This window comes from Haliotis asinina, chromosome 1 (assembly GCF_037392515.1).
Source record: "Haliotis asinina isolate JCU_RB_2024 chromosome 1, JCU_Hal_asi_v2, whole genome shotgun sequence".
Lineage (NCBI taxonomy): Eukaryota > Metazoa > Mollusca > Gastropoda > Lepetellida > Haliotidae > Haliotis > Haliotis asinina.
The window spans coordinates 70,307,146-70,319,295 of record NC_090280.1 but is presented as its reverse complement, the minus strand read 5'-3'; the positions used below and the strand labels follow the sequence as shown (position 1 = coordinate 70,319,295).

The 12,150-nt window shown below is 36.3% G+C and overlaps 1 protein-coding gene across 5 annotated transcripts in view; it reads left to right on the top strand.

Annotated features, from left to right (window-relative positions):
* LOC137296382 (uncharacterized) overlaps positions 1–6,566 on the top strand; it is a 148,151-nt gene extending 141,585 nt beyond the window's left edge. For all 5 annotated transcript variants that reach the window (XM_067828169.1, XM_067828196.1, XM_067828180.1 and 2 more), the window contains 2 exons: positions 5,616–5,701; positions 6,355–6,566. In XM_067828169.1, coding sequence (XP_067684270.1) covers positions 5,616–5,701; positions 6,355–6,396 — 128 coding nt within the window. In that variant the 3' untranslated portion in view covers positions 6,397–6,566. The remainder of the gene's footprint in view (positions 1–5,615; positions 5,702–6,354) is intronic.
* Positions 6,567–12,150: the final 5,584 nt, after the last annotated feature.

Genomic DNA, 12,150 nt, shown 5'->3' with positions numbered 1-12,150 from the left:
TTTGAACTTCATCTTCTCAAATATTTTCCTATAGCACGCTCAATAGGTCTGAATTGTAATTCTATGGGACTTCCATTAGTAATTCAATAAGCTCAGACTTCCTCATATGTTAATAGCCTCTCATACCGCGCTCGCGAGCTTGCCTTTTAAAATCTTTTGTAGTAGTAGATTTTTGATATCTTATCCCTAATAAAGTCAGTAACTCAGATTTTAATACTCACGAATACCACACCCACGTGCCAGCCTTTTCAACTCACTCACTGTAGCGTACCATACGTGAAACATTTCTCCAATTGGTTGTCACTTTATCGATCAATGCTGGCGCACTGTGTGACACAGCTCTCGGCCAGACAGTATCGGTCGCTTCACATTCACGCAATTGTTTAGCCTAGTGAACAGGTCAGCCGACAGCACAGTCGTCTGTGTGCTGTGGGCTTGTGTGAAGGGAGATGAGTTGTGTTTTTTTTGTTTTGGAGTTTTTTGAAAGTGGGTCTAGATCTTTATTATCAATAAGTATAAGACTTATATTTGAAGTGAGCTTGTGGCCTTATTATTAATACTACTCCCGCGGCCGCGAATTGTATCACCATTACGCGTGTTCTTAGCTCTCATCACTGTGGCCATCATTTTCGTAATTTCCCTCTAATCTGATACAACCACATTTCCTCAGGCAAATATCTACACAATAACGTCTTTCTGCTCCGGAAATATGAATTAATATTTGTTTTGAAGACTGATACGCCGACGCCCCTCTGGCATTTCCCTTGTGAAAACAGCCTCACTTCTTCGTAATGCCCACGACGCGAGTCATGTTTTATCCTATACCGATCCCATGCTTGTCAACCGTTAGAATCCCATCTTCCACCAACACAACCTACTACAAACAAGTGGCCCAATTTGATCCTTTTACTACTAGCAATAGGATGCTGAGAACCTATTCAATCCCGTGTCTGGGCACTCACCACGACTAGCCAGTATTTCATGCAGCCAGGTTGAGAAACGAATTTGATAAATATTATGGAAACAATGAAGGAACTGCGTTCTTAAAGAAAGCAGATATACAATTCTGGGTGGTCTTTTTGATAAGACATTACCCAGAGCCACCAATTGTCCTTTCATTCCAGCAACTGCATTTAATCCTCTCAATGCTACCGTCGAACCCATTCGACAGGAGTGCAGGATAATGACATCTCCAAATAAAACTTGCAATAATTATTCAACGAGTCGGATTTACGTGTCATATGAATTATGTATGGAATGTGCTAATTCTCACCTATTTAAATATGTAATGTTCAATACGTTTATATACCTTAAAACGAAACGCCAGCGAATTAAAAATGAGATCGCCGAATTTCTCGGCACGCAGTCGAAAATAACGGCCATTGTTGACTTCCAGCGCACCACGCCGTGTGGTACCCAGTCTAATATTTTCTTCATAATGAAATATTTTTTGATAGTTTAGTCGATATTTTTTTCCTTGACGAAGAGAAAGCTCATAAGTTTCCCATTTTCTAAAAATTAGTAACTTTCGGCTCAAATAAATATAAACAAAACCAATCTCAATGTTATATCATCCATTGGACGAATAGAAACGATCATGGCAACGGCGGTAAACAAACAACTCCACATGTATCGTGATGCCGAAGAAAATGTGCCATCCTTTTGACATATCCAATCATTTTATCTGGAATTAATTACACGGTGTGAATAGGTAAATGTTATTGCCTCAGCACAGAAATTACCAGATTTAGCGATTTTATTTTGATTTGGTTTGATAAACCTTCCAACATTCACAAAGTTGACAGCCGTTGGTGACCCGAAAGGGCGTGGCCAAACTCGCGGTCTTTCTAAGTGACAAGATACGAAGGATGTTTGAAAAAATGCGTTCATAAGCAGAATCTGAACACATATACATTGAAAGAAAACGACTCAATACCTATATAATGGAGATCATGAAACGGTATCACAATATTTGTAATTGTACCCACCCTTGATGAAACCGGAAGCACGTACACGGCATGGCACACGTGGAAGTAAAATGTGAACGAGTTGGAAAACGACCATTGATACATTTTCTAAACTGATTAAAATTCCCGTAAGATCCATACTATACACCAGAATTACCTTTCAGTCATCCTCAGTCATTTACTGTTAGTTGTGTTCAATAGCAGTTGTCATTTGTTGCTTGTGTTGTAGTATTTCTCCTGAAGTTAGCCGTCGATGTGTTGATCTTTAGTTTAGCAAATCCGAAGTCGATGATTTTCGCGGTCTATTTTTTCAAAGAATGTTCTGACACGGGGAGACATATAAATTGTCAGTGTGTCGTAACAATAACAGAATTTTCTTCTGTGTATATCGTTATAAGAAGTACAATTTTGATGATTGAAGATGTCATGAAAAAAAATCATTTTTCCTTTTGCAGAAACGAAGGAAACCAGAGCTAGTGTGAGAATGTAACGTACAGTAAATGTATGTCATAAAAATTAATTACTGCTTAGAAAACAACTGTCATCGCCTTTGTGAATCAGTATTTATTTTAGACATTAAAACAGCTAAACATCACATCTTTGTTCACGAACTTGGAGCAAATTTGAAATTATTTTGTTACTCCAAACAGCAGAGCTTTCGAAGTTAATTCTGCCTAGTATAATGCAGGTAATGTTTCAGATCAAATTGTTTGACGTATGTGCATATTTGTATAAAAAAATCATGTCATGTGGCTCAGTCCGTGGTTCCATACAGCTTTTAGATATTGCACTAGTGCAATCTGAAGTGCAAAATGTACCTCATGTTTACGGCCATACTTTTTACCTACTTGCACACTGTCTATGTTCATATTTTACTGTTAAAACAGACTTCATCTGGGAAACAGACTGATGATCCAAACTCTTGGAGCAGTGATTACACTGACAGTGATCGAAAGACAGACTCATTTTTTTCTTGTGATGAAATTTCATGAAGTAATATGAAATTATCATACCAGACCTAGAATAATTTTGTCGTAGTGATGTTTTGAATATGGAATATCAAAACTACAAGTGACAGATAATTAAGTGTTGAGTAGGAGGTGCAACCTATGTTAGTCTTTGGCATCAAGGTAATCATGTGGTGGCAAGTAAATTTCTTTCTTCCTAATACTGAGCTCTGCAGTGAGTGGTTTTTGTTGTCCAGTTTGGAGCTATTCTTTAAGATTTCAATTTGGATTTTTTTTCATTGCCATGTGTATATGGCAAAGACATATATATCAAATGTTCCAGATCTTTAACGGAAGACTGCTCAGTCCTTGGCATTTTGTTATTCAAGGAAGACTGTTCTTCATGTTTCTTGTTTCATGATGGTTTAGGCTATTGAACACTAAATAATTGGAGTATATCACCATCAGACACTTCAGCAAACAGAAACAATCCTTGAAAGTTCATTAGACCCATTTCATATTGTGACATTGCTCCTAAACCCAGGAAAAGACAATAAGGTAGAATAATATATATTTACAGAATATGAAGCATATTTACTTTCACCAGAGACAATATAACTTCTTACATGTATATGGTTTCTTTTTTATCAAATGATAACATTTTCCGATAAATTTACATGTACTGTTACTTCAACAACATAAATGACATTATTTGTCATGTGCGATTCAAAATAATTCAGCAAACAAAGAGGTACTGCTGAAAACAAAAATAACTCATCACCCATTTGTATTTGATATACATTTTGGCACGATATTATGAAGAAATAAAATACACAAAATAATTTGTAACATCTATCCATATATTTTATGGCATACATGTAGTTGTAATACAAAATTGTGCAAAACTGTCAGCTTTCCACATTACTGAAAGACATTAATTAAAATTTGGTTATTTACACGTTGCAAATGCATTGACAGATTTTAAGTATCTTTGCCTTTGTCTATTTGAGAGAGAAAAATAATTGTCATATTTTTAATATCATTTAACATATTAAAGTATATGAAAAGATTTAAAGTTGTAACCAGTTATGAAACATAAAGCATTGACAAATCTATCGTAATTATTCATCAAGAACGTTGATTCATTGCATAAAATTATGAATGTAATTCAACTTGTTCTAAAGTGAGACATATAATTTTCCCAATCATGTAATATGAACGCAATTTTTATCAAATCATCTCCGATTTCATGTGAAACTATAACTGAAAATATATTTTTGTTTATAAAACATGTATACTGCAGTTCTTACTACACTACATCGTCATAAAAAGAAAAGCATGAATGTTATTTTGAAACACAAATGCCACGCCCATATCCGCGCACCTGTTGTTGAGAATGATCTTTGTACACGTTTCTGTGTTGGACCATGTGAAAAAAACAATAAGCTGGGATCAACATGCATCACAATTATATCTTTGCTATCTTTATATTCAGTGGACAATAAAGTAACGTGCCTAATATGAACAAAAATTCAAATAAAAGATACTGAAAAACTTGCATCTGCAGTGTTGATCGACTACTGTTTCCGGGTCACGGGAGCATACAAGGTCAAACTGGTTCGGCTATGTGCGAATTATATAGTCAAAAATACACCAAGAAAATTCTATGAGCTCTGATTAATCACTTTAAACAGTTATTTGTGCTAAATTCAGGCGAAATATCTCCAACTTTTCTGTTCATATTCAATAGCGAATGAATTTCATCAAGCAATCCCCGTCTGTGACATCACATCCGGTGACCTTTGCACTTACCAGAAAACAAGTTAGATTTCACGATCTTAATTTTCGTCCGTCTTTCGTCATACTAAACGGAAAATGATACATGGAACACTTGTAGAATGAGAAATTCTCCCTCTTTCACCAGGTCGTACACAGAAGAGTTTTGTAATCTTTCTTCTGACCAAAAAAGCTATATTTTATGTAGGAGTTCGACGAAGCGCGCCATGTTTGTTTTTTCGTATGCGTAACACGATTTAACACCGTCTTTTTGTGGGTTTGTGCAAAAAGTAATGAACCATAACACTTGATATTTGCACTCATGAATGCTTATGAATCATGTATTTTATTCTGCTATTTTCATTACATGACACGTTTAAATAAACGTAATAGTGCCATTTCAGTAAGACCTGTCATGACATCGAAAATATTATTTGTTTACGACGAACGTTTTCGATTATTTTTTTTCAGAATTATTTTTTAATTTGTCGTCGCGCGGATATTTGCCGATACAAATATACGAAATTAAAGTCAGATACTTATGAAATATCAGTAGTAAGAATATTGAAATCGGTTTGCGATAATTGGACAATTTATACGGTTCCTAGTATAAAACGCATCCGGCTACCAATCGAGTAATTCAGGTAAATTCAGGAAAATTTACTTTATTTATGTTTGTCTTGTAATTAATATCTGTACGTTTGAAATTATCTGGATATTTTTTGATAATAATGTTTATTTTTGTATGTAGTATTAATGAGCTGAATATTTTTTCAGTTGTCCCTTCTTTAGTGACGCACTGAGTGTTTGAACTCACCCACCCTCTTATTAGCGCCTTATGCTGAAATTAATTCAGCAGGCTAAAGGTTAATATGTCTATGTTATATTGCTCTGATGCTTGTCTACTTTTGTGATGTTTTTACAGGAAATATAAAAACATCCAACGAGCCTATGGTTATTGGATCTTGTGACAGCACTTTAGTAGCCTCGTATTATGGTGTGATGGATGATGTAAGTACTATAACTAAATATCGCAGTTGCATGCATCATAGAAATGCGTATACGAATGGCTGATCTGTGTACACTCGTAATTTTGCATAACAACATGACAACCATAGAAAGCATGAGCGACATGTCATATCTTTAATGATCACCATTGACCCATTCTATTTGGTCTGCTCCCTCCATAGTATCGTCTCTTTTAAAATGGATTCCCTTTAAAATACAGGTACCACTTTTAGAAAGTGTGCTTCTTGTGGCATTGATTCATGAAATGTGACCAAGATATCGGGTTTTGCGATGGAATTGTTATTTTGGATTGCTCTTGGGGGAGTGGGGGCAGTAATATTTTTTTGTATAGTAAATGAGTTTGTCAATGATGCTAGCAATGGCTAAGAAATCTGTGGGACTGATCAGTCAGTTGTGATTGAGATACACTGCTGCCAAATATCTTGGTGAGCTGGCACTTGAAAATGAAACAGCAATAGAACCGCAGGGTGGAATCAGTCATACCAAGTCACTATGAACTTACAATAACTGTAAACGTAAATTTCACCTCTAAGATTCCAGTCAAAGACCAGTAATGTTTGCCAGACTTAACAAAGCCACATTAACTAAATGAGAAAATGTAAAAATGCTGAAATCATGTACTGCCTTTTTTTCAGATATATGTGTATATGTGCGCTGTGCCAAAACCAGAAACGTAACCACCAGAATGCACAGAAGGAAAATAATGAAGAAAATGTGGAAGACAATCTTGAGAAAGTAACTTTGACTGTTCCAAAATCAAAATGAATTAAAATTTCCAAAGTATATTAATTTCGTGGTTTAAACAAAATCGCAGATGTTCATGCAATAAAATATCTCAAATAATCGATCCCTTATTGACAACTGGTTTTACCGTCATAATGTTTACTTGGACCACTTCAGACTGAAGGATTTCATCTCGCGCTAGTGTAGCCATTAGTAAAATTATTATCAACAAAAACGAGAAGCAGGCACATACACCTTTCTACACCTATCTCCGCAGGTAGGTGTAGCCTTCCCAAACAGTGACGCTCTTCATAAACACATGCAAGGAGAGTTTTAAGAGACAATTTTATCAGGCGTATTTTTTTTCACTGAAAATTATGTCTTGTCAGAAATTGTGGGTGACATGTCTGCTCCTGCTACACAACTTTGAAAATTCAGTGCATTACAGAAGGTAGGCAGCTGTTACAAATATATCTCTGGAATTACACTTTCTCATTAGATATTTTAGCTGTGATTTCTGCTTTGTTTTTGTTTTTGGGTCTTAAGTTTTAATGTTTGTTTGGTTTTTTTTTATTGTTTATTTTACTTCATTTATTTCTTTACATTTTTTGTTCGTGTGTTGTTTGTTTGTTTGTTTTGTTATTTCGGAAGGGGAGGGAGTCTCATGCTGGATTCGAGCTAACAGTCTCTAAGTGACGTACCTATTAATCAGCACACAAATACATTACATTCAGCCACCTAGAGAATTTGTACATCTCCCTTTCCCGTGAACTGTCAACTGACAGTGCTTTCTAGTGCGTCATCAGATGTAACATATGTTACATATGGGAATTTCGCTTCCCCAAGAAACTATCCATAACAATTAGTTCAATAACATGCCAAAGAGCTATTCAGAATTTAAATAAATCAGTGTAAAATAGTAGTTAATGCAGAAAATCATGAAAAACAGAAAATCATGAGGAATCTGTCATTCGAACCCATGATCTGTGGAAACTGAGAGGAAAACAGACCAGTCTGTGTTCGCAGACTCCTCACAGTCTTGCATCAAGGATGTTCGAGAAATCATGTATGTTTGAACTTTAATTGGTGTATTACCTTTCGGGCCCTAGTAGGGACTTAAACGAGTGAACACTTTAACCACTAGTCTAACTCACCACCCCTGGTGGTAAATGATGTACACAAGAATTCTTTGAAATATTCCATCGGGATTCGAACCTGCACCCTCAGAGTCAGGCACCTCATCGCCAGCACATGGTGGAAGTCGCGGTGACTGAGTGGGCTAGGCATATTTATGTAACAACGGAATGACAAGAACAAAATTACCAAATATGATAAGTATTCATCATAAAGGACAACATTAGCAACATGTCAGAGAGTCCAATACAAAAAGATAATTATTTCAATCTTGAATATTCTACTCAACACAAATCATTGTGACATTTAATACTCTTAAACGGAGGCACACAATATGGCTTCCCCTCCGGGCTTAGCAAATCTTAAATTTACACACCCCGTTTTACAGATCTCCAGCTTCTCACTATAGATATATGTCAGCCATGTATGAAGGGTATGTTTGTCACCGTGACGTTACTTTTTACAGTAGGCTGTGTAAGATAGTCTCAGAACTACCTCGTCACTGATTTTTCTTCATGCAGCAGGGCTTCTGCAAAAAAAAAAAAATGGGACTTCCCAGAACACATCCATGGGATGGACAACACTGGGCTGGCGCCAAGTGACATCAGAGTAGTTCCGAGCCACAAACATCCCGCTGTACCATATACATTGTTACTATAGCTCTTGCATCAAAAAGGGACAACTCTACTTAACTGAAGATAGACAAAAGTCTGGTTTACCTCGATAAGAGAAATCAATTTCATTCACATTCACCCAGTTGAACCGACTGAAATTTCCCAGCCCAGCAACCCCAGCTGCGACCAACAAACAATATGGCTTCGAGTGCGACACTTGCCGAGGCATTTACCAGAGAAAATGAAAAAAAAGCCAGTGGGCAAAAAGCGCATACCTAAAGGTTGTGACACACTAAGTCCTACAGAAAGACTGCCCTTAACATTGGCATCTTTGGCGTTTTCAGACCATCACCGTCAATGACTCCTGAAGAGGCGGTTAGGTATTCCATTGTAAGCTCCGCATGTCGCACCTCCCGACTGCTGACAGTGACGTCGATATTTGAACTCATGCTATATGAAAGGTGATGAAGCATTCAAACACACATCTCGCAGTCTGAAAGAAACCAATAGCTTATTGACACTTCTTGAGGTATATTTACCATTAACCAAGCTCAAAACCCTCAACACATACTCTTGGGAATCATCAGGAATTTTCGCCACCTTTAATACCGTTTTAAATGCCTCACCTACATGTGAATCACCACAGCCAATTATAAAACATGCACCATCACGGTAAAAATCTGGCAATTTTGTATAAATGAAAGACTTATTAGATTAAAAAAACGACAAAACTCAAGCACAATATCGGGACGCGCAATGTACAACAATTCAGAAAACAGATCACAGGAAACCTGCAAAATAATCAAACTCGTAACAGCAACCTTTATATCTTTCAAACATTTCTCTACACACAGCAAAGAAATGAAATTGTTCGAAATGGAAACCGCTGAAGGCATCTTCATTTCTACCGGCTTAGTTAACCTCCTACGTAAAAAAGAAAAATGGTGATTTCCAATTATCATATCATATTTCAAAAACGTCCAACAAAGGAAAGATGATATTTACAATCCTTGGAAAATTTTTTTAATTTTGGAAGGATTTTACTTTGCTGCTATGTTTTCAGTTTCAACAAGCATGGTCATCTTAGTTACTAGTATTCCACTCATCTTTTGTTCTGTTGGAGTTCTGACAGGCTAATGTACATAGACGATCATGCATTTGACATATTTATTCATGAGAGCTGCAGGAATAAGCCGGATTTTGATGTGTAAAGAGACACATTTTTGAGTGAGTGAGTGAGTTAATATTTAACGTCACATCGGCAATATCTCAGCCATATCGTGACGAGAAAATTTAATACTGAAATGAAATATATATCTATTATAAAACCTGCCAACGAAGGACAGTAAAACAACTAGAATATCACAGATGAGAATATAAACTAGTAACCATACCTAAAACAGTTTATCTATAGAGGACAATACAAGATAAAAACGGGCTATAGATTGCTAACAACTGAAGGTAGATCACCATACTAGGGACCATGGGGACTTACAGTACCTTTGCTACCTGCATGGACCCTAGCTGGATTTACATAATTCCCTTAGCCGTCAGCAATTTGGGAAATCTAGCAATGCAAATAAAAAGACACTTATGCTACGATTAAAAACGTGGAAGGTTTGAATTTACTTTGAATGTTTGTGGACTTACGTACCCTCTCAGAAGGACAATAGTTTTACAGTACTTCAACTCCCTTTGAGGATACAGCCACGAACAAGCACAGTTATAAATTTAAATTTCCAATAATAAAATATTTATCTATTTACAATTCAGTCAATAAATCTAATTCTTTTTAAAATGCAATGATTATATGAGAGCTTGTGTTACTAAAAAGATCCTTCAGAGTTCGTGAATTAAAATACTGATCCCTTGTGATGGAATACTCAGCACAGTCAAGCAGGATATGCTTGACTGTGATTCTTCCATTACAAGGGATACAAAACGGAGGATCCTCACCTTTAAGCAAATATTTATGTGTATATCTTGTGTGGCCACTACGACATCGTCGCATGATGACCTCCTCAAATCTGAATCCAATATACGGTTTTATTTCATGTAAAATATTGATACCTACTTGAGTGTCCCACTTCTTCTGCATCAGATCACGGATATACGTTCTAATGCTAGCTTTGTAATCTGAATATGGAAGAAGAAGTGGTGTCACAGATTTGTTGAGTGCTGCCTTAGCAGCAAGATCGGCCATCACATTCCCAGAAATACCTACGTCACTGGGTAACCAACAAAAGACGATGTCGTATTGGCCAGTAGCAAGATTATTATACAATTAAAAAAATTCTATTAAAAGTGATTGTTTACAAGAAATATTTTTAATAGCCTGAAGGCAAAAAAGAGAGTTGGAATATATTATATATTGTTTACGTTTAGGGTGTCTTTGAATATATTTAAGAGCCGTTAATATGGCGTTAGCTTCTGCTGTAAAAATAGAACTGTTATCCGGTAATCAAGACGATATTGTTCTGGATCCAATGACAGTGGCTGAAGCTACCGTCTTTGGAACCCACTGTAAATAAGAATTTATAATTGCTATATTTATGTTTGAATTGATTATATTCTTGTTTGTATTGTAATTCATTGGTTTCTGGTTTTCTAAATGAAGTTAATCTTAGGGTGTTCCTCAAGGTAGTATTTTGTCTGTCACTTTATTTAGTATTAAGATCAACAGTTTATCCAAAGTTTTAAATGATTCAATTGATGGATCATTATTTGTGGATGATTTTAATATTTCTTGTTGTGGCAGAAATATGCATGCTATTGAACGACAACTGCAGTTGTGTTTAAACAAAATAAATAAATGGTGTCTTGAAAACGGCTTTAAATTCTCTAAATCCAAAACTAACTGCATACATTTTTGTAGAAACTACAAGCCTCATAAGGACCCAGAACTATCCTTAAATGGCACTCTCATCAAAGTTGTAAAGGAGGCCAAGTTCTTGGGCCTAATGTTTGACTCCCATTTAACTTTTCTGCCGCACATTAAATCTCTTAAAGCCAAATGCCTGAAGGCACTCGATTTGTTGAAAGTTGTTTCCAACTCAAAGTGGGGAGGGGATCAGGCGACCCTCTTACACCTATATCGATCATTAGTCCGTTCTAAACTTGACTATGGTTCCATCGTAGATGGTGGAGCATGCAAAAGCAGCCTGAAACTTCTTGATTCTGTCCATCACCAAGGTTTAAGACTTTGTCTTGGTTCCTTTAGAACTTCACCTGTTGACAGTCTCTACGTCGAGGCTGATGAGCCATCTCTTGACCAACGCCGTATAAAATTAACTTTACAGTACATCACAAAACTGTATTCCAATCAGTCAAACCCTGCATATAACTGTGTCTTCAATCCTCTTTATGAGGATGCTTACAGCAACAAATCTTCTCTTGTTCCGCCACTTGGACTCAGAATTAAGCCGTTTATTACTGCTGCTGGCATTGCGCTGGAAAATATAGCTCCTTTTCGTTTTCTTTCTTCACCCCCATGGCAACTGGTTAGACCACAGATCGATCTAACATTAACATCATTTAAAAAATCAGAAACTAATGACTTACAATATAAGCAAGAATATCACCAATTAAAAAGTAAATATAACAATTACAAATCCTTATTTACAGATGGGTCCAAGGACGGTGGCGCAGTAGCTTGTGCCACTGTCATTGGATCCAGAACAATCTCTTCTAGATTACCTGATAACAGCTCTATTTTTACTGCAGAAGCAAACGCCATATTAACTGCTCTTAAATATGTTCAAAGACACCCTAAACATAAACAGTATATAATCTATTCAGACTCTCTTTCTTGCCTTCAGGCTATTAAAAATATTTCTTGTAAGCAACCACTTTTAATTGAAATTATTGAATTGTACAATAATCTTGCTACTGGCCAGTGCGACATTGTCCTTTGTTGGTTACCTAGTCACGTTGGCATTTCTGGTAACACAATGGCCGATC